This window comes from Scardinius erythrophthalmus (genome assembly GCF_964197995.2).
Source record: "Scardinius erythrophthalmus genome assembly, chromosome: 3".
Classification (NCBI taxonomy): domain Eukaryota; kingdom Metazoa; phylum Chordata; class Actinopteri; order Cypriniformes; family Leuciscidae; genus Scardinius; species Scardinius erythrophthalmus.
This window is the reverse complement of record NC_138223.1, coordinates 28,906,750-28,931,669: the sequence shown is the minus strand read 5'-3', so window position 1 is coordinate 28,931,669 and position 24,920 is coordinate 28,906,750. Positions and strand designations below refer to the sequence as shown.

At 38.9% G+C, this 24,920-nt stretch overlaps 2 protein-coding genes across 9 annotated transcripts in view; one reads left to right on the top strand and one right to left on the bottom strand.

Annotated features, from left to right (window-relative positions):
* lmo7b (LIM domain 7b) overlaps positions 1-24,920 on the top strand; it is a 122,055-nt gene that overhangs the window by 68,968 nt on the left and 28,167 nt on the right. The gene's annotated exons all lie outside the window — the stretch shown is intronic.
* kctd12.2 (potassium channel tetramerisation domain containing 12.2) lies at positions 14,397-15,676 on the bottom strand. The gene has a single exon (XM_081361688.1). It carries the CDS (start codon positions 15,628-15,630, stop codon positions 14,818-14,820), a length of 813 nt encoding a protein of 270 aa, XP_081217814.1. The 5' UTR covers positions 15,631-15,676; the 3' UTR covers positions 14,397-14,817.

Here is a 24,920-nt window from a genome sequence, read left to right as displayed (position 1 = left end):
CAGTAGTTAAACTAACCCAGGTCATTAACTCGGGTCACTAATATTAATAATTAGTATTATTTTATTTATATTGCTATAAAACTAATAGTAAGAAAAGAACATGAATAAAATGTATTTAATTTATTATAAATAATCCCAAAAGAAAGAAAAAGTTCCTTAACTGATTCCTGATTGGTGAGGTGAAAGGTTAGAAAAGATTATTAACAAGCTGAGAAGTAGATTCATGAGATATTAATTCTTTAAAAAGCAAAATTTCTTTATAAGAAATGTATTTAGGTAATGTGGATACTGTTTTTGGAATCTCAATGTGAAAAATACATTTGAAAAAGTGATGAGTGATATGACTGTTTTTAATACAATCTGTGAGTGCATATAGTTGTTTAAATATTTGAAAGACGTAGTATTTGTTGAGATTATGTGTGCCATGCGGTGCCAGCTTTGCTAGCTCTGTACATAGACTGTAGTGTTAATCAAGCACATGGTGACTAGCATATATGTGTTGCCTATATCCAAACAATTGAAACTGACATTTTGGTCATTTGAAACAGTTTATTTGAATGATGATTGTTTTGGCTTTGTTTTTGCAAGGCCAGGTTTTTTTCTTGTGTTTTATTTTTTGTCTTTTGTGAGTGTCTGAAAAATTGCTGCTGGTTTGGACTGGCGAGCCATCCCATTGTTTTGTACCTGGAAACAGAGTAAAAAGAGTTGTGAGAGTTGTGAGAAAAAGAGTTTTCTGATTGGATAGGACAGAACTGCATACATTGCATTTTTCAAGGTTTCCTGGATTTCCCTGAAGACAAAATTAATTTTTTTTTTCTTCTTTTCTCTTCATGAACTGAACTGCGATCGTTTTTGATGAACATTGCTACACCAATTTTTTTTTTTGGGGGGGGGGGGAATTTTTGCTAATTTTTGCTTCAGTGAGTCGATCCACATCTTCTGATTCTGGTCCATAGTTTTGCCTTTATAACGACCTAGTAACTGAGATGAGTGCTACCCGCCATGCGCTACATGAGCAATACATTTTTACATCATTTATTAATCTTTGTCAATGTTAGTTAATAAAAAATACAACTGTTCATTGCTGGTTAATGTTAGTTTACAGTGTGTTAACAGATACAAAGTTTGATTTTAAAAATAAAATAAATGTAGAAATAAAGATTAATAAAGGCTGTAGAAGTATATATTTTTTTTTTATAGTTCAAGTTAACAAATATAGTAACGCATTACCAAAATCTTTATGGTCACCAAGGCTTAAAATTCATGTTTGATCATCCATCCATTCATCCATCCATCCATCTTCTTCCGCTTATCCGGGGCCGGTTCGCGGGGAAAGCAGGGATGCCCAGACTTCCCTCTCCCTAGACACTTCCTCCAGCTCTTCCGGGGGGACACCGAGGCGTTCCCAGGCCAGCCGGGAGACATAGTCCCTCCAGCGTGTCCTAGGTCTTCCCCGGGGTCTCCTCCCGGTGGGACATGCCTGGAACACCTTCCCAGAAAGGCGTCCAGGAGGCATCCGGAAAAGATGCCCGAGCCACCTCAACTGGCCCCTCTCGATGTGGAGGAGCAGCGGCTCTACTCTGAGCTCCTCCCGAGTGACCGAGCTTCTCACCCTATCTCTAAGGGATCGCCCAGCCACCCTGCAGAGAGCTCATTTCGGCAGCCTGTATCCGGGATCTTGTCCTTTCGGTCATGACCCACAGCTCATGACCATAGATGAGAGTAGGAACGTAGATTGACCGGTAAATCGAGAGCTTCGCCTTGCGGCTCAGCTCTTTCTTCACCACGACAGACCGGTACATCAACCGCATTACTGCAGAAGCTGCACCGATCCGTCTGTCAATCTCCCGTTCCATCCTTCCCTAACTCGTGAGCAAGACCCCAAGATACTTGAACTCCTCCACTTGAGGCAGGAACTCTCCACCAACCTGAAGTGGGCAAGCCACCCTTTTCCGACTGAGAACCATGGCCTCGGATTTGGAGGCGCTGATTCTCATCCCAGCCGCTTCACACTCGGCTACAAACCGTCCCAGTGCATGGTGAAGGTCCTGGTCTGATGGGGCCAGCACGACAACATCATCCGCAAAGAGCAGAGATGAAATCGTGTGGTCCCCAAACCTAACACCCTCCGGCCCCTGGCTGCGCCTAGAAATTCTGTCCATAAAAATTATGAACAGAACCGGTGACAAAGGGCAGCCTTTCTGGAGTCCAACATGCACCGGGAACAAGTCTGACTTACTGCCGGCAATGCAAACCAAGCTCCTGCTCCAGTCGTACAGGGACTGGATAGCCCTTAGCAAAGGGCCCCGGACCCCATACTCCCAGAGCACCCTCCACAGGATGCCACGAGGGACACAGTCGAATGCCTTCTCCAAATCCACAAAGCACATGTGGATTGGTTGGGCAAACTCCCATGAACCCTCCAGCACCCTGTAGAGGGTATAGAGCTGGTCCAGTGTTCCACGACCGGGACAAAAACCGCACTGTTCCTCCTGAATCCGAGGTTCTACTATCAGCCGTATTCTCCTCTCCAGTACCCTGGCATAGACTTTCCCGGGGAGGCTGAGAAGTGTGATCCCCCTATAGTTGGAGCACACCCTCCGGTCCCCCTTCTTAAAAAGAGGGACCACCACCCCGGTCTGCCAGCCCAAAGGTACTGTCCCCGACCGCCACGCGATGTTGCAGAGGCGTGTCAGCCAAGACAGCCCCACAACATCCAGAGACTTGAGGTACTCGGGGCGGATCTCATCCACCCCCGGAGCCTTGCCACCGAGGAGTTTCTTGACTACCTCTGTGACTTCAGCTTGGGTGATGGACGAGTCCACCTCTGAGCCCTCAGCCTCTGCTTCCTCAATGGAAGACGTGTCGGTGGGATTGAGGAGATCCTCAAAGTATTCCTTCCACCGTCCGATGACATCCCCAGTCGAGGTCAACAGCTGCCCACCTCCACTGTAAGCAGTGTTGGTAGGGCACTGCTTCCCTCTCCTGAGGCGCCGGACGGTTTGCCAGAATCTCTTCGGGGCCAACCGGTAGTCCTTCTCCATGGCCTCACCGAACTCCTCCCAAGCCTGGTAGGGTCTCCCAAGGCAAACAGGTCCTAGGTGACGGGTCAAGAGAGGTTCAAAAACCCTTTATGATGGCAATAAATTCGAGGACCGTGACGTCGCCCGGCATGGCAAAGACGGGGCCCCACCCTGGAGCCAGGCCCGGGGTTGGGGCTCGTATGCGAGCACCTGGTGGCCGGGCCTCCCCCCATGGGGTTTGGCCGGGCTCAGCCCAAAGGAGCGACGTGGGGCCGCCCTCCCGTGGGCTCACCACCTGCAGGAGGGACCGTAAGGGGCTGGTGCTTAGTGGATCGGGTGGCAGTCGAAGGCGGGGGCTTCGACAACCCGATCCCTGGATACATAAACTAGCTCTAGGGACGTGGAATGTCACCTCTCTGGCGGGGAAGGAGCCTGAGATTGTGCGTGAGGTTCAGAGGTTCCGACTAGAGATCGGGGTCACCTCCACGCACAGCTTGGGCTCTGGAACCACACTCCTTGAGAGAGGATGGACTCTTTACCACTCTGGAGTTGTCCATGGTGAGAGGCGGCGGGCTGGTGTGGGTTTGCTTGTAGCCCCCCAGCTCAGCCGCCATGTGATGGAGTTCACCCCAGTGAACGAGAGGGTCGCTTCCCTGCGCCTTCGGGTCAGGGATAGGTCTCTCACTGTCGTGTGCACCTATGGGCCAAATGGCAGTGTAGAGTACCCGGCCTTCTTAGGGTTTCTGGGAGGGGTGCTGGAAAGTGCTCCGATTGGGGACTCCGAAGGGGGACTTCAATGCCCACGTGGCGTGATTGGGAGGAACGGCCCCCCTGATCTGAACCCGAGTGGTGTTCTGTTATTGGACTTCTTTGCTAGTTACAGCTTGTCCATGTTTGATCATGATAAATTAATAATGTTAATTTATGCAACAATTTTTTTTTATTAATATATGAAGAGTTCAGATGCAAAAGCCTCTAAGTGCCATCTGAAATTTTCTTTTAGACATTGAACTCTTCATATGTATAAATCAACATTTAACCTACATTAATAAATGCTGTTCTTATTTTACCCAATGCATTAAAAATGTAACCTTACTGTAAAGTGTTACTAAATGAACAGTTGTATAAAAATGGAAAATCAAATCAAAACTCAATTCAGGCTTGTCTCTATCAAAGCATCCTGTGATGCCCATGCCTGCAGATGTTGGTCACTAAGCAGTTATAGTCCCCATAGTACAACCCCATTTCTAGAAAAGTTGGTGTGCAACACACTCCAAAGTTGGGACAGAGGCAAAATAAAAGTGAAAAGATAATCCAAGTTAGATTATCCAAGTCTTTTGAAACAGTCCACAATGAGCAGTTGAATTAGTAATAGTTGAGGGTATCGTGTTTGGGTGTAAAAGAGCTTCTCAGTCTTTGTAAGCAAAGATGGGTCATGGCTCATCACTTTGTGCTAAATATCATGAGAGAATTGTTAGACAATTCAAAAATCACATTTCTCAATGCAATATTGCAAAGAATTTGTCGTTCATCATCTTCCATACTTAATATTGTCACAAGATGGAGGGAATCCAGAGACATCTCAGTCTGTGTAGGGCAAGGCAGGAGACCTCTGTTGAATGTGCGTGCCTTTGATCCCTCGGATGGCATTGCATGAGAAACCATCATGCTACTCTGTTAAATACAGCCACATGTGCTCAACAGTATTGGGAAACCGTTTTCACTTAGTCTGACACTGCATTAAGAAATGCCACTTGATTCTCTGTTACGCAAGGAGAAAGCTATACATCAGTTCTATGCGGAGATGCTGCCAAGTTCTCTGGGCCCGAGCTGATCTCAGATGGTCTAAAAGACAGTGGAAATGTGTGCTGTTGTCAGATGAGTCCATTTCAGCTTGTTTAAAAAAAAATAAATAAAAAAAATAGACATCGAGTTCTCAGTCCCAAAGACGAATGGGACCAACCAGACTTTCTTCAGCAAAAGCAAACATATGTCATGGTATTGGGGGGGCATCAGTGCAAATGTCATGGGCGACTTGCATATGTATGAAGGTACCATTGACATGGAGGCATATATTTGGATCGTACAGAGACATATATTGCCATCAAGATGACATCTTTCCTGGGAAGCAAGACAATGCCAGGCCTCATTCTGCACATGCTAAAACTGAGTGGTTTCTAGACTCTCTGCACCATAGAAGAGATGAGCCTGGCAGCCTGCCTGCAGTCCAGATCTGTCTTTTATGGAAAATGTATGGCCCATCATGAAAAAGAGAATCGGGCAACGATGACCACAGACTGTTGAACAGCTGTCTTGCATCAGACACGATTGGGCAAATATTCCACTTGCAAAACTCAAACAATTAGTATCCTCAACTCCCAAATGATTAAAAAGTGTAATTAGAAGGAAAGGTGAAGTGACACAGTAGTAAACATGCCTCTGTCCCAACTTTGTAGTGTGGGGACTGTGTAGCACTACAACTTTGTTGGAGTGTGTAGCAGCCATCAAAATCAAAACGTGATATATTTACAAAATAAAATTAAGTTGGTCAGTGAAAACATTGTAATATTTTTCAGGTGAATGTTCAAAAGAATGAACAAATCACAGATTTCTGATTTTATTGCATTTTACAAAATGTCCCAACTATTCTGGAAATGGGGTTGTATTAATATACTGCCTCATGTGAAGCCACTGACAGATGGGAAGACACAGCTGTTATTTATGAAGGCCAGAGGGTTAAACCCAGAATCTTCCCATCTCAGACCCAAACATGTCAGATCTCATATCCTTATGCTTATTTAGATCATCCTGTTGTAGCACTGCTTCAGTACTTATCTAGAAAAGGTTCATTTATCAAGGCGAATGGTCTTTTTAAAGTCATTTTAGACTAAATCTCTATACGTTCAACTTTAGCTCATAGCACCTTTTGCAAGAATACATTCAAGGTCAAAGCAGTGTGGATAATATCGCTGTACTCACTGCAATAATTTTAGCCATGAGCTCCAGGAATATCTAATAGAGGCCTTTGTTAACAGAGAGAGAGAGATCATATCATGACTTTTAAAGTTGGAGTGTGCTGTCTCTGATTATCTTTTGTGGAATATGATTTCACCCACAAACAAGCGGCCCTCTCACAGATAAGCACTAGCATGAGTAGAACTAATATAAGCAGCATGGCACATTAATTAACGTTGATATGAATAGTTCCTGTGATTATGCAGACAGCCATCATTTTCATCCTAAAATCGTATACGTCAGAAATTGCCATGGAGACTGCCGACTGCATAGCCTTTGTGAAAACCTCCATCTCTCGTGATCAGAATTGTTCAGCTAACTCTACAGCTGAAGAAATAAGAAAACTCTTATCAGTGCCGGATATAAGCTACAGCTCTGAGAAGATGTGAGCATCTGCTCAACGTCTTGTGTAGTAGATCCCCCCAGCTAATACTGTCCAGACACAGACACATTTGGCATGCTTCATATGATGGTTAACTGGCTTTGCAAGGGCTCATGCTACATCTCGGTTCTGCCACAAGGGTTGATGTGCAGCATACTTAGGGGTTTGTAAATCTTCAATGTTCTGGCTCTGCGTTATAGAAGAACTTCTGTTGAAGCTGTATTTCAGTCCAAAACAATGCACAATTCATGGCTTTAACAGTCAGACATTAGCTTGAGGTTTCAGCAGGCCTACACTAGGGCATTTGTTTGCATTTATTAAAGTGCCCCCATTATGTTTTCTTTTTCTGATATTCCATTTCTTGCAGTGTGCGATATTGCTGTTTGTGAATGTAAATGTTCTAAAAAGTTGTTAAGTCAAGGTAAACACGATATAATAAGTTATTGTCTCCCAAAAGAAAGAATCCACTCTAAACGAGTTGTCTTTAATTCAAATCCCACTGCATTATGGTTACACGTCACATAAGACATTTGCATAATGCCCGCAAACAACTTGACCAGTCCTGCTTCTCAAATCTCGGAATTCAACCCGGGATTCGCAAAACTCTTGCTCTTGAAAGATGGGTCAGTACCCAGTTTATTTGGACCAGCTTGCTCCTCAGAATCGCAACCTGTAAGTATGAATAATTATTGATGTAGATATTTTCCACCGGGTGTTCAAAATGTGAATCACAACAGACTGGGCCATCTGGCCAATCAGAGCAGAGTAGCTCACGAAAAGGAGGGATTTAGAGAGATTGATTCATCCATCGAGTCGTTTGAGAATCATTGAAAAAATGTGGTGATGTGCAATGTTTATTATGAGAAAATTTCAGGTTTTTTTTTTTACCTTTGATGCATGTAAACCTGTTTTAGGAGACCTCCAAAACAAAATTAGTAACCTTTAAAATAGCATAATATAGGGGCACTTTAAGAAAGAGACTGTATAGGGAAAACAATGTTTTATTAACTTTCTAAGTCTCTGAAGTGTCCTTTTTTCTCTCTTTCAAAAAGGTAACAAAATTGTTTCAGATATCAGAAAATACCATGGTACTTTGATTGTCTGAATGATTGGTCCATTCATAAACTATGGTTACATGATAATCTCCATGATAATTTGGTACTTCAAAGATAATTCCAAAAACTGGTACTTTTTTGTAAGTGTTAGCTCATTTATCCAACTTATTTTTTTAACACCTCTGGTGTTAGCTGCTTCAAGTTATTTTATCATATTTTCATTTATTATCGTAATCATAAACAGACTGATTTTGTAGGGCAAGTAGTTTTACCATTTAGTGCACTTTGTTATTCTTCTAGTTATTCGCCTATAGTGGCTAATAAATCAAAAGTATTGCATATTCACAGTAAGTAACCAGTAGGTAACCTTAGTTTTATGACTGAACTATGCAATTCTGAAAAATGTTCATGGTCATGGACTTATGAGATGTCTTCACTCATATCAGAACCTCTTTTGTTAGTAACATTGGATAAATGCATCTATTAAATGCATAAATCTAAATTTATTTTGAGAGTTCAACTACTGATTGAACTACTATTAATTTCTTCAGTGAGAAAAAAATTAGGTGATTTTTCCTCAATCCTATAAAGTTCACAAAATTAGTCATTGAAATTAATTGACATTTAGCTCCTGATTCGTTCTCCTTTTTGTCTCTCTTTGTGTGTGTTGATGTGTGAGAAAAAAAAAAGTTATGGAGAGACGATGAATTATTTTAGAGAGTTATGGCAAGTGTTTCCGATATCCATTACTTCTCTGTCATCTCCCTCTGTGTTTGTGTGAATTTTCTAAAATGAGGTAAGGCAGCGCGTGTGCATGTGCATAAGTCCATATCTTTTTAGATATCAACACTCTTGAGTGCTGGGACAGTAGATTTCCTGGCCTTTTTACAGTCGGCAGGGGTTCCTTTTTCTCCAAAAGAGCCCTGTGTAAGAGCCAGCGGGGCTGCAGGATGCTGGCAGGTGTGCGCCTGAGCTCCTGCTTTTGTTCCTCACCGCTGATTGATGGCGGCGGCCTTTACCACGCTCAGAAAGACCAGCGTGAGACTAACCGGACCTCCACGGAGCGGAAGCTTGACTTGGCAGAAGACACAGTGAGAGGGAAAGCAGCAGCAGCGACATTTACAGAGGACATCAGCACCAGTGAAAAATTCCCATTTGGGAATGGTTTAGGAGCCGATCCCTGTCAAAAATTCCACTATATCCTCACACCAGGCCTCATTTATAAAATGTGCGTATGAGCTTAGAGTGTGCGTTGGCCTACACTTAAATCCACGACCATGTTCATATTTATAAAAACAGTTTGAGCAGACATACGCACTTTTCCTTGTGGCAGAGAGTAGAAGAACTGCAGGTATTTGGAAATCTAAGCAATTCTTGCCAGTCGCGTTTCTTATAAAGGATTTCGATGTTGACCAGTGCTACTTAATATGTCAATTACATTAATTAGGTGCCGTTTACAAGGCGGAGATCTGAAACCATTCAGCCATGCACAATTTTACGATCATTTGCGATTTATAAATTTCACTTCTGGAAGAGAGGCATACGCAGGTTTTTTTTTTTTTTTTTTTTTTGTGTATGTTTATTATCAGATCATTTCTCAAATGTGCGTACGTGTGATTCAAACATGATCAAACAAGATCAAATGTAGGACGGTTTCTACGCAACATTTTATAAATGAGGCCCCTGGTATGTGAAGAGTGGAAAAGTCAACTTGCATCCATCTTAGCCGATACTCTCTGCCTTGATGTCTTTTATAACCGATCCCAGGTCAGATTCCTCCTCCATGGTGGATATATACTAGAGACAAGTACAAATCTCATGTCAGCTTAGTTACAGACCACATTCTGTCCTAACCATCTGTGAAGGAAAAGATCAAATCTGCTCTTTATTAAACCCACAAGTCTATACCAGTGGCCTTATCTCATATAGATTTTCTTTGATGTGCTCAGTGATGTTATATTAAAATGCAATATTGACCTGTTCCTGCTGAACACAGTGAGATGTATTCATCGAATCCACCTCATTTAAACAGTCTGGAATGAAAAAATGCCTGATGCCCTGTGGATTTGCAAGGAGCCTCTTTCTATTGCCTATATTCTCAATAATCTTTGTGTAATAACATAAATGGGCCCTATTTCAAAGCAAATCTGTTCTATGAAAAGAAGGCTGACCAAATTTAGCCAAAGGCAATTATTAGTTAGAGGAAAGAACAAGCCTCCAAATCCCTCCTCCTGAGACTGGTGGATTTAGTGGACTTTGATTCGTGCTGCACTTTATCTAGGGTATAGACCCTTGGCTATGTTCGGCTCCAGAAGCTTTGGGATGTCCCCCACACTGGGACCAGCAAAAGACTCCCTATTTTCCAAGCCTCCTTGTGAAGACTGCTATAGACATCCTGCCAACAAAATGTTCTTTAGTCTGCGCACTACTGGCAAATAAGCCTCTGGGCCTGAAAGCCTAATTTTACAGACTCAATATCAGCTCTTTGAAAGAATATGAAATAGACGGTAAACATTGTAAGAGTGTAGTAGTGCTTGATGCTAAGCACATAGTTTACCACAATTACCATCCTTTTTTGAAGATGACATGAGCCGACTCATATTCGGTCTGTAGACACGCAAGTAAAGCAAAAAGCTCATTTGAATAATGACAATAATGTCTGCGACATAGGCAATTATTGGTGCTATTGGCTCCTGCTGTTATAAAGCGACTTTGTAAACACACTAAAAGTGGTTGTCATGGTGATGACGTGAAGTCTTCACCATCCTTCTCATTCTTCTCTGTGAGTCGGCTGGAGTTCACCATTACAAGTGCCCTCATTAAACCTGGCAATCTTCGAAGGATATCCAAAGCCTTTTGATTCACAACCCAGGCATTTCTATTTTAGCCACTGACCTGTTGATTATTAAACAAGGCGAATGAAGGTACGAGCCTCCTGAGCATGCAGCAGGACATTCGATTATATTGATCTGGGCTTGTCGCTATGGAGTTGGTTTACATAGAGGCTCCCTGCGGTTTATGACAGAGGCTCACGGAGCGATAGGTCAAAATGCTAGAAAGGTTCTCTCGACCGTTCATAACTGTGCACTCAGGTCCTTCTCTAAATAAACAGTATGTGCAAATATGTAATATACAGGAGCTTATTTATATTTGTCTCGGTCAACAGAAGGAGAAAAGGCAATAAAATCCAAGCATCCATCTCACATGTGCTGCAGCCCTGCTCCAGATCTGTAAAAGACTATTAGTGCGTGCTTTCATTCATTTAAACGTCTTTCTGATGAGTACTTTCCTCTGTCCATTCATGTATTATGTTTCAGTCTATCTAACTTCCCAGCTATGAATATATGTGCTGTGTTCAAGAGATTGTTCACCCAAAAATGAACATTCTTTCATAATTTACTCACACTCAAGTTGTTATACATCTGTATGAACTTCTTTCTTCTGCTGAACACAAAAGAAGATATTTTGAGCAACATCAGTGACCAAACATTTAACTGGACCCCATTGACTTCCACAGTATGGCAAAAAAAATGAATAAAATAAAAATACTATGGAAGTCAATGGGGTCCATCAATTAAATTTATATTTTTTATTATATTTTTTATATAACTCGGCTGAAAGAAGAAAGTAATATACACCTTGGATGGCTTGAGGGGGAGTAAATTATGGATTTTTTTTTATTTTTTTTTTAGAATGTTTCTCCCTGTTTACATAAATGCTCTCATAACACCAATGTCCTGTCAGCGTTCCCTCTGGAATGTTTGTATTCATGTTGTTAATGTACCACAATTGTCCCACTAAGTGAACTACAGTCCTAAGTTTTCAAACTTATTTTTTAGACTAGACAAAAGATATGACTAAAGATGCAAAAGGTTAAACATGATTGGACAAAAGACATCTATCTATCTATCTATCCATCCATCCATCCATCCATCCATCCATCCATCCATCCATCCATCCATCCATCCATCCATCCATCCATCCATCCATCCATCCATCCATCCATCCATCCATCCATCCATCCATCCATCCATCCTATCTGAGAGGATTTTTTCCCCAAATGTTCTTCATAATCCTCCATCTTTAGTGTTTAATTTTGGATGACTGAAAGAATGAATGAATGCATATGTCTAAAAGAGTTCAAGAGAACAAATAGAGTGTCTTCCAGCTAAAGGAATGCATTGACCATGACCATCTGCTGTCTCCTCTGTAGCGTATGTCTCCGGTCTGGCAGAGAGAGACAGAGTATTCCTCTGAATTATTACAAACAGCAAGAGAGTCCCTCGGATAAAGTAGTTTGGACGCATCCCTTTTCTGTCTTTGTCTTCTGGAAAGGGCGGTTGTACTTTACATGTGGAAAACACCTTTTGCATGAAACAGGAAACTTTTGTTATAACTGAGAGGGGCAGAGTAATGTTTTTCCAAGATTCTCAGCCTGTTATGCATTTGCTTGTACTTCCAGTGAGTGCAATGAGAAACTTCAACATGGTAATCTTTTCTTAAATCTAGACTTTCCACATATATCAATGATTTTGACTTAAGTGTAACCATGATAAAGCAGTCTGTTTTAACTTCTGTGTTTAGAAGTATGGTAAGATCTATTTTCACTGTAGTTAAAACAGACGGAAGTACTTTTGTGTGTTTTGAGGAACAGATAAAATGTCATGATAGTGTGTCACTTGTGTGGGTGGAATGCACCAAAACGGAACCATGAATTGAAAGTGCAAAAGGTATCCACATTAAAGTTGCATGAAACAACATTTAAAGTCTTCTATCATTGCAGCATCATAAGTGACAGTTAAAAGTTGCAAAAACAGTGTTGCAATCTTGTACAGTGCTATGCATAAGTTTAGACACCTATGCTAAAGTTGACTAAAAAGAGGAATAAAAAATCATCTTTTGGAAATTGAACTTAATGCCTTAATTTAAAAAATTAGGAAAAATCCAACCTTTAAGGACACCAATTTTCTTTGTGAATGAATAATGTATCGTAAATAAATAAATGTTCTTCCTTAAAATACAGGGTGCATAAGTTTGGACAGTTATGGGTTAAATTCCCATAGAGGCAGGCAGATTTTTATTTTTAAGTATTTTTTTTTTAGGATACTATGCATCCTGATAAAGTTCCATTGGCCTTTGGAATTAAAATAGCCCCACATCACATAGCCTTCACCATACCTAGAGATTGGCATGGAGTACTTTCCATAAGATCATCTCTCAATGCAAATCAAACCAGCTATTAGGCTAACTGAAATAAAACCATGCCAATCTCTAGGTATGGTGAAGTCTATGTGATGATGTGGGGCTATTTTAATTCCAAAGGCCAAGGGAACTTTATCAGGATGCATAGTATCCTAAAAAAAAATACTTAAAAATAAAAATCTGCTGGAAAGCTTTTCTAATAGCAGTGCAGCAATATGATATATATATATTTTTTTTTTTGCATTGATAATCAGCCAATGGTCAAAATTTTAGAAACCAGACTGAAACTGGAGAGAAACAGTGTGCCTCTATGGGAATTTAACATAGGGGTGTCCAAACTTATTCACCCTGTATTTTAAGGAAGAACATTTATTTATTTACGACACATTATTCATTCACAAAGAAAATTGGTGTCCTTAAAGGTTGGATTTTTCCTATTTTTTTAATTAAGGCATTAAGTTCAATTTCCAAAAGATGATTTTTTATTCCTCTTTTTAGTCAACTTTAGTATGCGTGTCTAAACTTATGCATAGCACTGTATTTTGGTGAATTGCAAAGTGCTTTATATATCGTGAGCTTAGAATTATAAGGTTCTATCTCCGTTTAGGGTAGTTCCGAGATATTGAGCATCAAAGTTTTTACATCCCAGCTGGCAAAACTGAGATGGAACCTTTTTATTTTATTAATAACTACTAACAAAATATTTTTTTTTACAAAAATAACACCCCACAGGCATTAATAAACACCTAATGGATCAGATTATGCCAAAAACTCAATTTCGACCAAAAGTGGAGATAGAACCTTATAATTCTAAGCTCACGATATATTATATATTTATATATATATATATATATATATATATATATATATATATATATATATATATATTATATATATATATATATATATATATATATATATATATATATATATATATATATATATATATATATATATACACATACATTGCCAGCCTTTTTTACATTCTAGCTGGAAAGTGCTGGAATGTAAAATGCATTTTATTTTGTAATATTGTAATATTACAATTTATAATTAAATAGATAATAAATTTGAATTTCACTCATTAACACTGACGCACACTTCAGAGTTAAAGAGAGGGCTCTTTGTTTTCTGTTCTGTGTATTTTTTTTCTGCTTTCTCTCTTCCTCTTGATACAACTTCCTCTGAAGAGAGAATTTGTTCCTGTCTCTGTGAGACTGACACTCTCCAGGTGGTCCAGCATTGTCAGTAATATACTGTACATGATACCTGGCAGTTATAAATAAAAGCATGTTTATGATATTTTGACCACTGCTATTTGCATATTTTTGATTGCATCTATGCAACACAAAGAAGTAAAAGCATATTTTACATAATTCCCTTTATATAGTGTGTGTGTGTGTACACAGGACTGCTGGCAGACACAGGCCTAGTTCCTGTTCTCTGTCTCCTAGTTGTCCATCTGTTTCCTCAGGCCAGACAGTGTCTCTTCTCCACTCGCATTCACATCTCCTTTTTGGAGCCTGCACTAACCCAACTCTTGCACCATCACCAAAGGTGTTCAGTTAGCACACACCACAGTTTCTGTGCTTTATATCTTCACGCTGTCATTTCACACGATCTGTGACAGGATATCAGCTGTGGTTTAATCTAGCAAAAGCTAGTTTTAAACTAATTGCCCGTAGCTTGAGGCATTATTCAGAGTCTCCATTCAAATATGTCTTTCATGATTAGTTTATTATGTGTGTGAAGCTGACAGACATCAAAACAAAACTGTTAATAATCCCGTATAATCTGAGGGAAAATTGTATATGCAGGAATGCAATGAAATTTTAATATCACAAATTATCAAGAACTTGAGTATAAAGGTTGATTTTGTGCCTCCTCCCAAACCTTTTGTAAATACTGGGAATTGCCACCAGTGGCTGTTTTGTATAATGGGAACAGACGTTGTTGTTAAATTATTACTTACACACACAAATATGCACAAAACGTCTGCAGCGATTGACTGTCCCTAATTTTTTTTCTTTTTCTTTACATAGAACATTGTGGCACAAAACACATTCGTGGTGCGTAACAACTGGAAAGGTGAGTGTACGAGAAACGTGTTTGAATAACAGTTCCAAAAAGTGAGTCCACTTCACTCCCTGCTAAAAACGTACTCGGTGTAACTCGTCCAGATTTTGTCCTCGTTGGGGTCGTTACTCGCGTACGCGCAGGTGCCCGTGGAGCTACAAGCAACCATGTGGAAGCCCATCTCCGCCAGCCTGTCAAAGGCTTGCTCCAGGAAATTATACTTCAGGTAATACCGAGACGTGTACCTCTCCGGGAGTCTGTCGGGGTCTCTGCTCTCGTTCAGAGTCTCCCCGAAAACTTCTTTGGCGAGAGACGTTTTGCCGCACACGGTGATTCTCGCGACCCTTCGAAATTTGGCGTCCTGTTGGATGTCTCGTCCTATGGTGTAGGAGCCCCTGTACCCGATGGTTATGTAGCCGGTTTTCTTCGCTTCCAGAGACGGGGAGCGAGGTCCGGTGCTGGAGACACTGGTGCCGGCGTGCGCAGCCTCCTCAGGGTCGCTCTGGCACACCTCTTCGCTGATAGAGTTCTCCTTACTGACCGCCGGTCTCAGGCGTCTCGCCAGCTCTTGAAGTTGGAAATATTCCGCCTCTTTAAGAAGGCTCGCCTTCTCTTTGAAGTAATCGGGCAAAACCAGAGTCTGGTCTCGCAGGTAATCCAAAATATATCTGAACAAAAAGCCGTCCCTGTCCAAAAAGAAGCGTCCTTTGCTGTCGGTGGTAAGTTCCGTGGGTTTTTTCTGACTGAACATGGTCCAGAGCAAAGAATTCGGCACGGAGAGTAAAGTTGAGTGGCGCGTAACGTAAACTTGCCCTCCGACATTGAGCTCAATAATTTCGGAGAATCGCTGTGAATCGTCCGCGCGACTTTTATCCATCTCTGCACAACTGCGCGAGACCTCCGGTGCAATCACGGGACTGAAGCAGAGTGGAAAGAAATATTTCAGCTTTGTTTATGTAGGCAAAACACGGTTACGTAGGAGGAGGAATCTGACGGCTCTATTAACTCTTTGCTACCACCCTGTGAGAAATAAAATATTAATAATATGGCCCAATAATAGCCTAGTATCATAGTAGTAATATTAATAACGATAACAACAACAACAACAACGATAACAACAATAATATTAATAATAAGAAATGAAACTCCCTGTGATTTGCTTAACAAGTCAAGAAATGGTAGAAATTTTCTTATTCTTATTCGTATTATTTTGTATTTGCTTTGTGATAAGACATTCTTTTAGATGACTTTCAGAATGTCTCCTTTTTACACACAAAACTGTAATTCGGTGTGATTTGAGGAGGTTCCAAAGATCAGGAAATTTACTGTACTAATGGAAGCAAGGATTCAGCGTCACAAATTTGATCCTCTGATTAGTGACAAAGAAATAGGGCAGAATCTGAAATTCCTATTTTAAGATGTCCTCGTAACAGTGAAATTATACAGTTAAGCACTGAGAAATATTAACTAACAGCATGTACTTATAAGGTTATGATTTGCATGTATTTAGTGTTGACACATATGATTTACTGTTGACACTAAGTAGCCAACGTGTACAGTAAGTAGGCTATTAACAAGGACGCTGTTACAGTAAGTGCTATAATTTATAGGCTACTTAATACGCACACAGGTGCCTTAATGTGAACAGCTTTGGAATTTATTTCTTCCCAAAATGAGTTGGCATTTCCATCAGACATTCAACTATTTATCCAGTAAAAATGCCCCATTGTACATCAAAACATTGTCTTTGCAGAATGGTTTTCTGATCCATTTCAGCAATATGCCTATACTTATGCTTTTAGTTAATTATGCTGTTCTAAAGATAACTTAAAAAAGAAAAGAAAACGTTTAAAATAAATAAATAAATAAATAAATAAATAAATAATAATAATAATAATAATAAATAGGGTAAGATACCTATGTGCCACAGAAGAAACCAATCCTTGCATATATATATATATATATATGAAGACTTCAGATGCAAAAGCCTCTAAGTGCCATCTGAAATTTCCTTCTAGAATGATAATTTTTTATCAAGCTTGTATGTTTATGTTCACTTATTTCACTTTTATGGCAATGAAAATTACCTATTAGTATTAATACGAGCTTGATAAAAATACTAATTTTAGAAGAAAATTTCAGATGGCACTTAGAGGCTTTTGCATCTACATATATATATATATATATATATATATATATATATATATATATATATATATATATATATGTTGTCATATATATATACACACACACACACACACACACACACACACACACACACACACACACACACACACACACACACACACACACACACACACACACACACACACACACAGTGAGGTAATATTCTATTTCCTTTAACTCTTCATGTATTATTAACCAAACAGGTAGCACTTTGGTTAATAATTTTGCTGTTTATGCAAAACTTCTAGATAGTGGAAACAGTCAAATCAATGTATAACAGCAGTGCTTCTATAGCGACATCTAGTGGGCAAGAAAAAGAAGCAATTCATTGTGCAAACTACTTGTTGAAACTACTGAATTAATTAGCACAGCGTTGAATTCTTGTTCAGTAATAGACATTTTTTAATAATAGTTGTTTAAGTTACAATATAATAATAATAATAAAAAATACTAACAAAGTTACACCTCTGAAATTTTACTTCTAACAGTCAGTATAAGACCATAAATGTAAGACCTAATAAATAAATAAACAATGAAACTAGATAAGAATCGTTCAACAGTGTTCACATAGGTTTGCACACCCAGCGGTTCAGTAAGGGGACCTCCCTTTAAAAAAAAAAAAAAAAATCCTTTGGGTGCTGCAGCATAAACAATGCACAGCTTGTCCTTTATAAACTATTTTATTGGACTCTTGATTCTCCATCCGCATTAACTTCAGTATTGACTTTTAAACATCTTCTTCGTAATAGTTTTTAGATTACTATTACTATTGTTGTAGAATATATCTTCATTTTTTTAGCTCACATCTGACATTTTGAAATTTCATTAAGGCAAATGTAAGTGTGTGAAAGCTAAAAAATAATAAGCTACAAGACACGTCTGTAGACTACATCATATTTTGAAATGAAAATAAATCATTTTAACAAGTAAACTTAAAGTGTACACAGATGTATCCCGTAGGCCCAATCTCACAGACAGGGCTTTGATTAGGCCTTAGTTCAATTAGGGCATTTAAGTGGCTTTTATAAATGTGCCTTAGAAAAAAAGAAACATTACTGGTGTGCATATTGAGACAAACAATGACAGTGACATATTTGAATATAAGGCAGTGCAAGTTGCTTTCAGTTAAACCAGCACAAACATGCATTTTAGTCTGAGACTATAGGCTTAAGCTGGGCAGTAATGTAACACACTGGACTTAAGCTCCAAAATCAAAAAGATTCAGGAAATACAACGCATATGCTGGTTAGCCATATAGTCTCCTGTAAGCAAAACATTTTACAACCAAAATGCAAAATGGTGTCTAGAGAACGGTCCACACACATCATTGACTCCTAAAAAACCTCTTGGTAAATTTCCCAGAAGGCTCATTCCGTGTGCTGGAGTGTGGGAATAGTCCTCCATCATAAGACCACTGAGACACACTTACGACTGTGGGCAGATGGGAAACCACTTTTTGTTTATAAACCATTTCCTTCATCTCAGTTTGCTACAGTTTATGCCTTCAAGTATAACTGAGAGAAAAAGGGACTTTTTATTTTATTAGGGACCAAGTTAGGCACCTATTTTATCCCCTGGCATTCTTCCTCTTCCTTCCTCTTCCTTCTTCTTCTTCTTCTTCCGCTCTTGAGCCTATGGCAGCCCATAGAGCCGCTTGTGGAAAAGTTATGAAATTTGGCACACTGATAGAGGACAGTCTGAACTGTCACCAGAGCAAATTTGGAGTCTCTAACTCAATCCCTCTAGCGCCACCAACTGTCCAAATTTGCACTCACGTTTATGATAATAACTTTTGAACCGTAACGGCTACAAAACAAAAATATTTCCCCCCTTATCCTTTGGCTCAGGTCGATCCGATTGCAGATTCATTTTACAGTCAGGAAAATCTTTCCGCCATTTTGAATTTTCCGAACTCATCCTTGACGGTTCATCAGATTTTACCAAAATTGGCTCAGATCATCTTCAGACCATGCTGGCAAAAAGTTATTCTTGAAAACTCTTCTTGAAAAATGCTGAAACGAATTCAATGAAGAGCATGCCAAACTGGATGCAAGGCTACATGTATATCTACAACGCTTTAGCGTATTGAGACAAGTCTTGGTACATGTCATCACAAGCATGACCAGGGGCTCCATGGCATGCAGCGTTTTGGCACAGCACCACCTACTGGTGAGGAGATATGAAAAATTTAAATTTTTGCTTCTGAACTTCTGAACGGTTTGCCATAAAAACATAAAACAGGAGTCATCTTCTTTGATTCCTGAATCCTTGCCGAGTCCAAGAGTACCAAACATGTTACGTTTCGCCTTATGGTTTGTCCAATGTTCTGGTTTAGCATTTTGTTTTTCTGTTTGTAAGCACTGATATTTTTACGGATCGACACACCCAAAAAAACAGTTGAGCTCAGTGATTCTACCTTTTTTGAGTGGTTTAGCATTTAAAAAAACTTTCGTGAATATCTTCAAACCGTTATTCCAATCGAGACAAAACCACTTGTAGGAAAATCGGAAACATAGCGGGTTGACTAAATGCTAATGGCCAAATGTCGAAATTTTGATTGTAAGTGGCAAAAAAATGCAATCAAAGTCGGATATGGGTCATTTTTTACTTGCTCATAAATATAAATGTCTGTAACTTCCAAATAAAATGAGATATTTTCACCAAATTTAACTTATGAATGGGGGCACTCTGAGGACACACACAGAAAAGTAGTGGGACTGCGCCACTTGGTGACTATAATTGAACAAAACATGAAATTGGATCTAACATACAGTACCGTTGGTCTGATTGACTTCTTTGTCTCAATTGCTATCATACATTGTGACACTGGTGTACCTTTATAAACATGGCCGTCATTTCAAGACCCAAAGCTGTAACTCGCCAATGGTTTTGAATATTGACACCAAACTCTCCGTGTGTCACCAAACGTGACAAGCAATTAAATCACATAAAAAAATATTGTATTTATGTTTTTTTAACCATTTTGTAAAAATGATTGCGATCACTTTACATTTGGTCTTGATGCTCCATGCCATGTTTGTTTTGCTTCTCATTTTGCCTCTGCTTGGCCCCAATAATTGCTGCTCGCAGCTATATTTTAGACATATTTTCAATTTTGTATCTAAATGGAGAACATAAACTGTAAGGTTTACTTACTAAAGTAATAATGATAGGCTTTAGGTTTTTCTGTTATAATTTCCTCTCCATTTTCATTTTATACCAATTCATTTGAAAAATATCTCCAAATGGCTTAATATTTTCTTCCTCTCGGTAACAACTGTCAAAACAAATCGAGATTTCAGTGAGCAGAGCTTATTAAAGGGTTACTTCAGGATTTAGCATTAAGCTTTGTATTAGTAGAAAACCTGTAGTATTTTCGAATTACCATGCTTTCCCCCCTCATATCCCCCTGAGAGGAGAGATTTATGTATTTTTTGTCTGGAAAAAATCCTCCGATGACGCAAAAATCGTCATTTTGCGTCATCGGAGGATTTTCTGGCCAGAGGCTAAAGACTACAGCCAGTAGATGGCGTTGTTCCGCATGTTTTCAACCCGCCCATACAGGGTGGGATCTCACTCACAGAATGTACACAGTATCAGCCGTCTTTCTTTGGAAGCTAAGCTAGCATGCTCTTGTTCTGTGGAGAAAGCTGAATAATAGGAGAAAGCTGAGTAAGTAGGGGTTACCATCTTCCTTTTCCCGGACTTGTCCGGCGGGCGAGACTGTTAAAAATGTCCGGGATTCGGCTTTTGCGTTCTACGGTCGCCATTCATTGTTTACATGCACACCTCTCGTTTCAATCTAACTGAATTAATTCCGATCGGTGAATCTGACTGTAGTGTTTACATGAACGCTAAACAAGTGCGTTTGATGCGGTTGATGTGCGTTTTAACATTGCTAAGAAAATTCCCGCTCCTCCGTGAGAGATGCGTTCTCCCGCGGCCGTCAGCCTCGTCCTGCTCGCCACAGTAAACATGATGAATGGCGACTGTAGAACGCAAAAGCCGAATCCCGGACATTTTGGGTCTCTAAATCCCTGGCAAACTCATCACTTAGGCTAGCCTTGTTGTTTTCAACTGTGCTCTCTAACCGGTAGGTGTGGCCTCCTAAGGCAGCGAAGCAAGTGCATTCTGGGAGTTGTTGTCTTTCATCCACATAAGCCAAAAATACATTTTCTGGCTTTTCTCAGTCTAGAAAGCTCCAAATTCAAAAATTTCTCCACATTTCTTCTACTTAAATGACATATTTTAAATACACATTCATCTTCCCAGAGGTGAAGTATCCCTTTAAGCAATTCTGACATGTTGCAATTATTTGACAGTCTCATGGATCATGCAAGGAAAAACTGTGCAAGTTCACCCCCTTGTGGCTGAAATGGTACATTGCAACACACGTCAACACGACTCACATGCACTAAAAAGTACGTTTAGCTACATCACTTGTGCAAACACATCATTGCTCACTTGCAGATCTCTTTTGATTCAGCGCAGTAATTTTGAGACGTCACACACCGTGTCAGAATTGAACCACCAACGGTTCAAAATGGAGTATGTAACCCTGAGATGTCTGAAGAAAGCACACTTAATTAGACAGCTGCCTCCATTTGAGATATGCATGGTGTCATTCTGGTGAGACTGACATAGGAGTGCAGTAATTTCATGAAGCATGTTACCAGGGCATCTGTGAGAGTTGCAGTATTGATCCAATGTATTTCCTAAGGTCAGGCACTGTTGGGAGAATCAGATAATTGGGCATCAGTGTAGATGAATATCACAGTGATGTTTTTGTTCACTGAATAGTGTCCGGTAAGGTGGATAGATTGAGCATGTAGCACTTAAATCTTAAATTTCCCCTTGTTCCGCCTTCACATTATTTCCTGGGAGGGAGAAAGCTGTTCTGTGAGTCAGAAATAATGAAGGTCATCTTCAGATTAGCTATTTGCTATAGTGGTACATTACTCATATGATTAAATAATTTGAGCTTGGTGACAGACCTTAATAATTTAAAAATTCAACAGCTAAACCCGGATGGTCAGTTATTTTGACTGGAATTATTAATGTATGGCATTCTAATGTTATCAGATTGACACAACGAGTGTACTGACAAGTTACCTTTTTCAAAGAATGTCCATATCCTGAAGTGTTATATGTAATATATAATTAGGGCAATTCATCAGATGAGCCGCAAGACTCCTGTACTGTTTTCTAATTGATTTCATTTCTCAGCAGCTGGTTTGTTCCATACAGACTGACAGCCTCATTTGTAAACATAATGATAAGTCAATGAATCACCTTCTACCAGTCTGGCTTTTTATACAGTTTAGTCAATAATTCTTTCTGGAGTTAATTTTAACTGAAACAATGCAAAATAAAAGAAACACAATGATCTGGAGTCTTAGAGTCAGAGTTTTAGAAATATAATTTAGTCTTTAATTAATAGTCAATATTAATACTATTTATTATAACTATTGATTATAACTACAATTAATATTTTAATTAATGTTTATAATAACTATAATTACTTTAAGTAATAACATAGTTATGATTACTTATACTTAATATAAAATAATAAATTTGCATTGCATTGCTTAATGTTCTATTTAGCAGTTTTACAATTCACTTAACTGTACACCAATTTAAGGGGTAATGAAATACTTTTTTCTTTTATGTTTTATGGTAATGTTTTATGAAGATATAAATGTAGATTATTAAATTACCATATTTCATTTGTTCTTTCATGTGTTCTGAAAGTTAAATGTTCAAACTATTTGATTTTTGCCTGGAAAATAAAGGTACGAAATGCTCACTGGTCAGCAGCAACCTACTGGAGATCAACAAAGCAGTCTTTTAAAAACTCCCAGAATGCCCTCTTTCTCTAAACTGTCTATCAAACCCTTTTGTCAGGTGACACATAGGACTGTGGGCTGAATTTTAATGTAACTCTTTGCCCTGATATATCAACATGTCAGTCTTTTCCTTTCCGCTCGTCACGGTTTGTTTTTCCCAGTCAAACCCTTGTCATTTAAATGCAAAAAAAAAAAAATCCCATAAATTTGTTTGTGATTTCCTGTCTAGCCTTGTCGTGCACAAGCAATCACTGCCTGGTGTCGTGGTGTGTTTCTTCTGGTTTTTAGACAGAAACAGTCATGACGTTTGCATGTTCAAAGGCTTGAGAATCTGCAGATTGTGACATGCGTTTGTTGTATTTAATGACATTTGGAATATTTTCTGTTCTATTTTATTCTAGTGTTTTGACAGCATCTAAAGCCATAAAATACTAAGAAGGGCTCAGCTGGACGTACCCCGGTTTTATAGGGGAGATTAAAATATGTTCTCTGTGCCAGTGAATGTGTGAAATATTATCCTTTTATATTCTATGCTCATAAACCAGAGGGCAGCATTGATCAGCTGTGCATGCTTGTCAAATGAAGCCTCACTAAGCTAAGGAAAGAACTGAAGTTCAGTAAACCCCTTTGAATTACATGCGCACTCTGTTACAAATATCATCCTACTATTTCACCCTGACAGTGTATTCAGCCTTTGTTGGCTTAAAGTCATATTGACCTCTGGCCTTTGAGAGAAGAGCCTTTTCCCCTGATGTCTGCCATTTGGAGATGCCTGTTAATTTCAGCACATGAGAGTCTCGGTCGAGATGTGTTACTGCAGACATATGAAAGTCTAATCAGTCTTGACATTTTCAGTTCTTTATCTGGCTTTCCTCTTCTGCATCTCCTCTGTCTGTCTGCTGCTGTGGCATGAAGGTAAATGAGTCCTCATTAAGTCAATAGTGTGTGTGTGTGTTTGTGTTTTGGTTGGGCTAAGATATGTTTTTGCCAGTATGCCATTTAGTTTTGCTTCGGCTGTTTGAGAGCACTGCATAAAAAGAAGAGAACATAATTTGATGTATAGTCTCATAACTAATAAGCAAGTCCACCCAGAGGTAGGATCTCAAAGACAAGCAAACCACATTATAAATGTGTTTTCATTTACACAAACTGTCAGATTTGAAAAAAAAAATGTGACAAGAAAGTCCCTCATGAAGTGTAAAATATTTCTTCGAGGCTCCTTTCGCTTTCCTGCGTATTATAGGTGGTGTTTTCATATACCTTCCTTTTCTCTCTCTGGGAGATGTTAGTCACACAACATTACCTTCCATCACTTCTCATGAGAGTCTTGGCATTTCAGAGTCTAAACTGCTGAAGCAACACAGTGATTAAAACAACAACATAAGGAAACCGACAGCAACAGAAAGAGTTGCTTTAAAGATAATCTTTATAGAATAGTTTATAGAATCAAATAAAATAAAACTTTATAGAATAAAAATTGCTCACAAAATGTTGCTCCAAACCTAAATGATTTTTTTTCTTCCATGGAACACAATATATATATATATATATATATATATATATATAATTTTTTTTTTTTTTTTTTTTATGTGCAATTATTAATGCAATCAATCAACTGGGAAGTATGGTGATATATAGTTAATTCAGTAACAATATACAACAAGGTTCCATTAGTTACACTAATGCATTACCTTACATTAAATAACAAAGAGCAATACATTTGTTACAACATTTATTCATCTTTGTTAATGTTAGTTAATATAAACAACATTTGTGTCTGTTCATGTTCATTTTCTTATAGTTATATACAGTAAGTACATTTCAATAGTTATATTAAATATTAACAGATACAACTTTTGATTTGAATGTATTAATAAATGTTGAAATTAACATCAATACATGCTTTAGAAATATTTGTTTTTATTATATACAACTATTAACAAATGGAACCTTATTGTAAAGTGTTACTGTAAATTTTTTGTTATCCTTTTCACCTGGGTTGTCTTGCCTTCTTTTGAGTTTATCAAACAAAGTGATCATATGGCTTCAGAAGACTTGGAATATAGTGCAAGAGTCATATTTAATGATGCATTTATGGTGCTTGTTGTCATTTTTTGCACTGACAGCTCCAGGT

What these genes read in the sequence shown, in the direction of transcription:
- kctd12.2 (XM_081361688.1), bottom strand. Translation starts at nt 15,630, where the DNA reads ATGGATAAAAGTCGCGCGGACGATTCACAGCGATTCTCCGAAATTATT.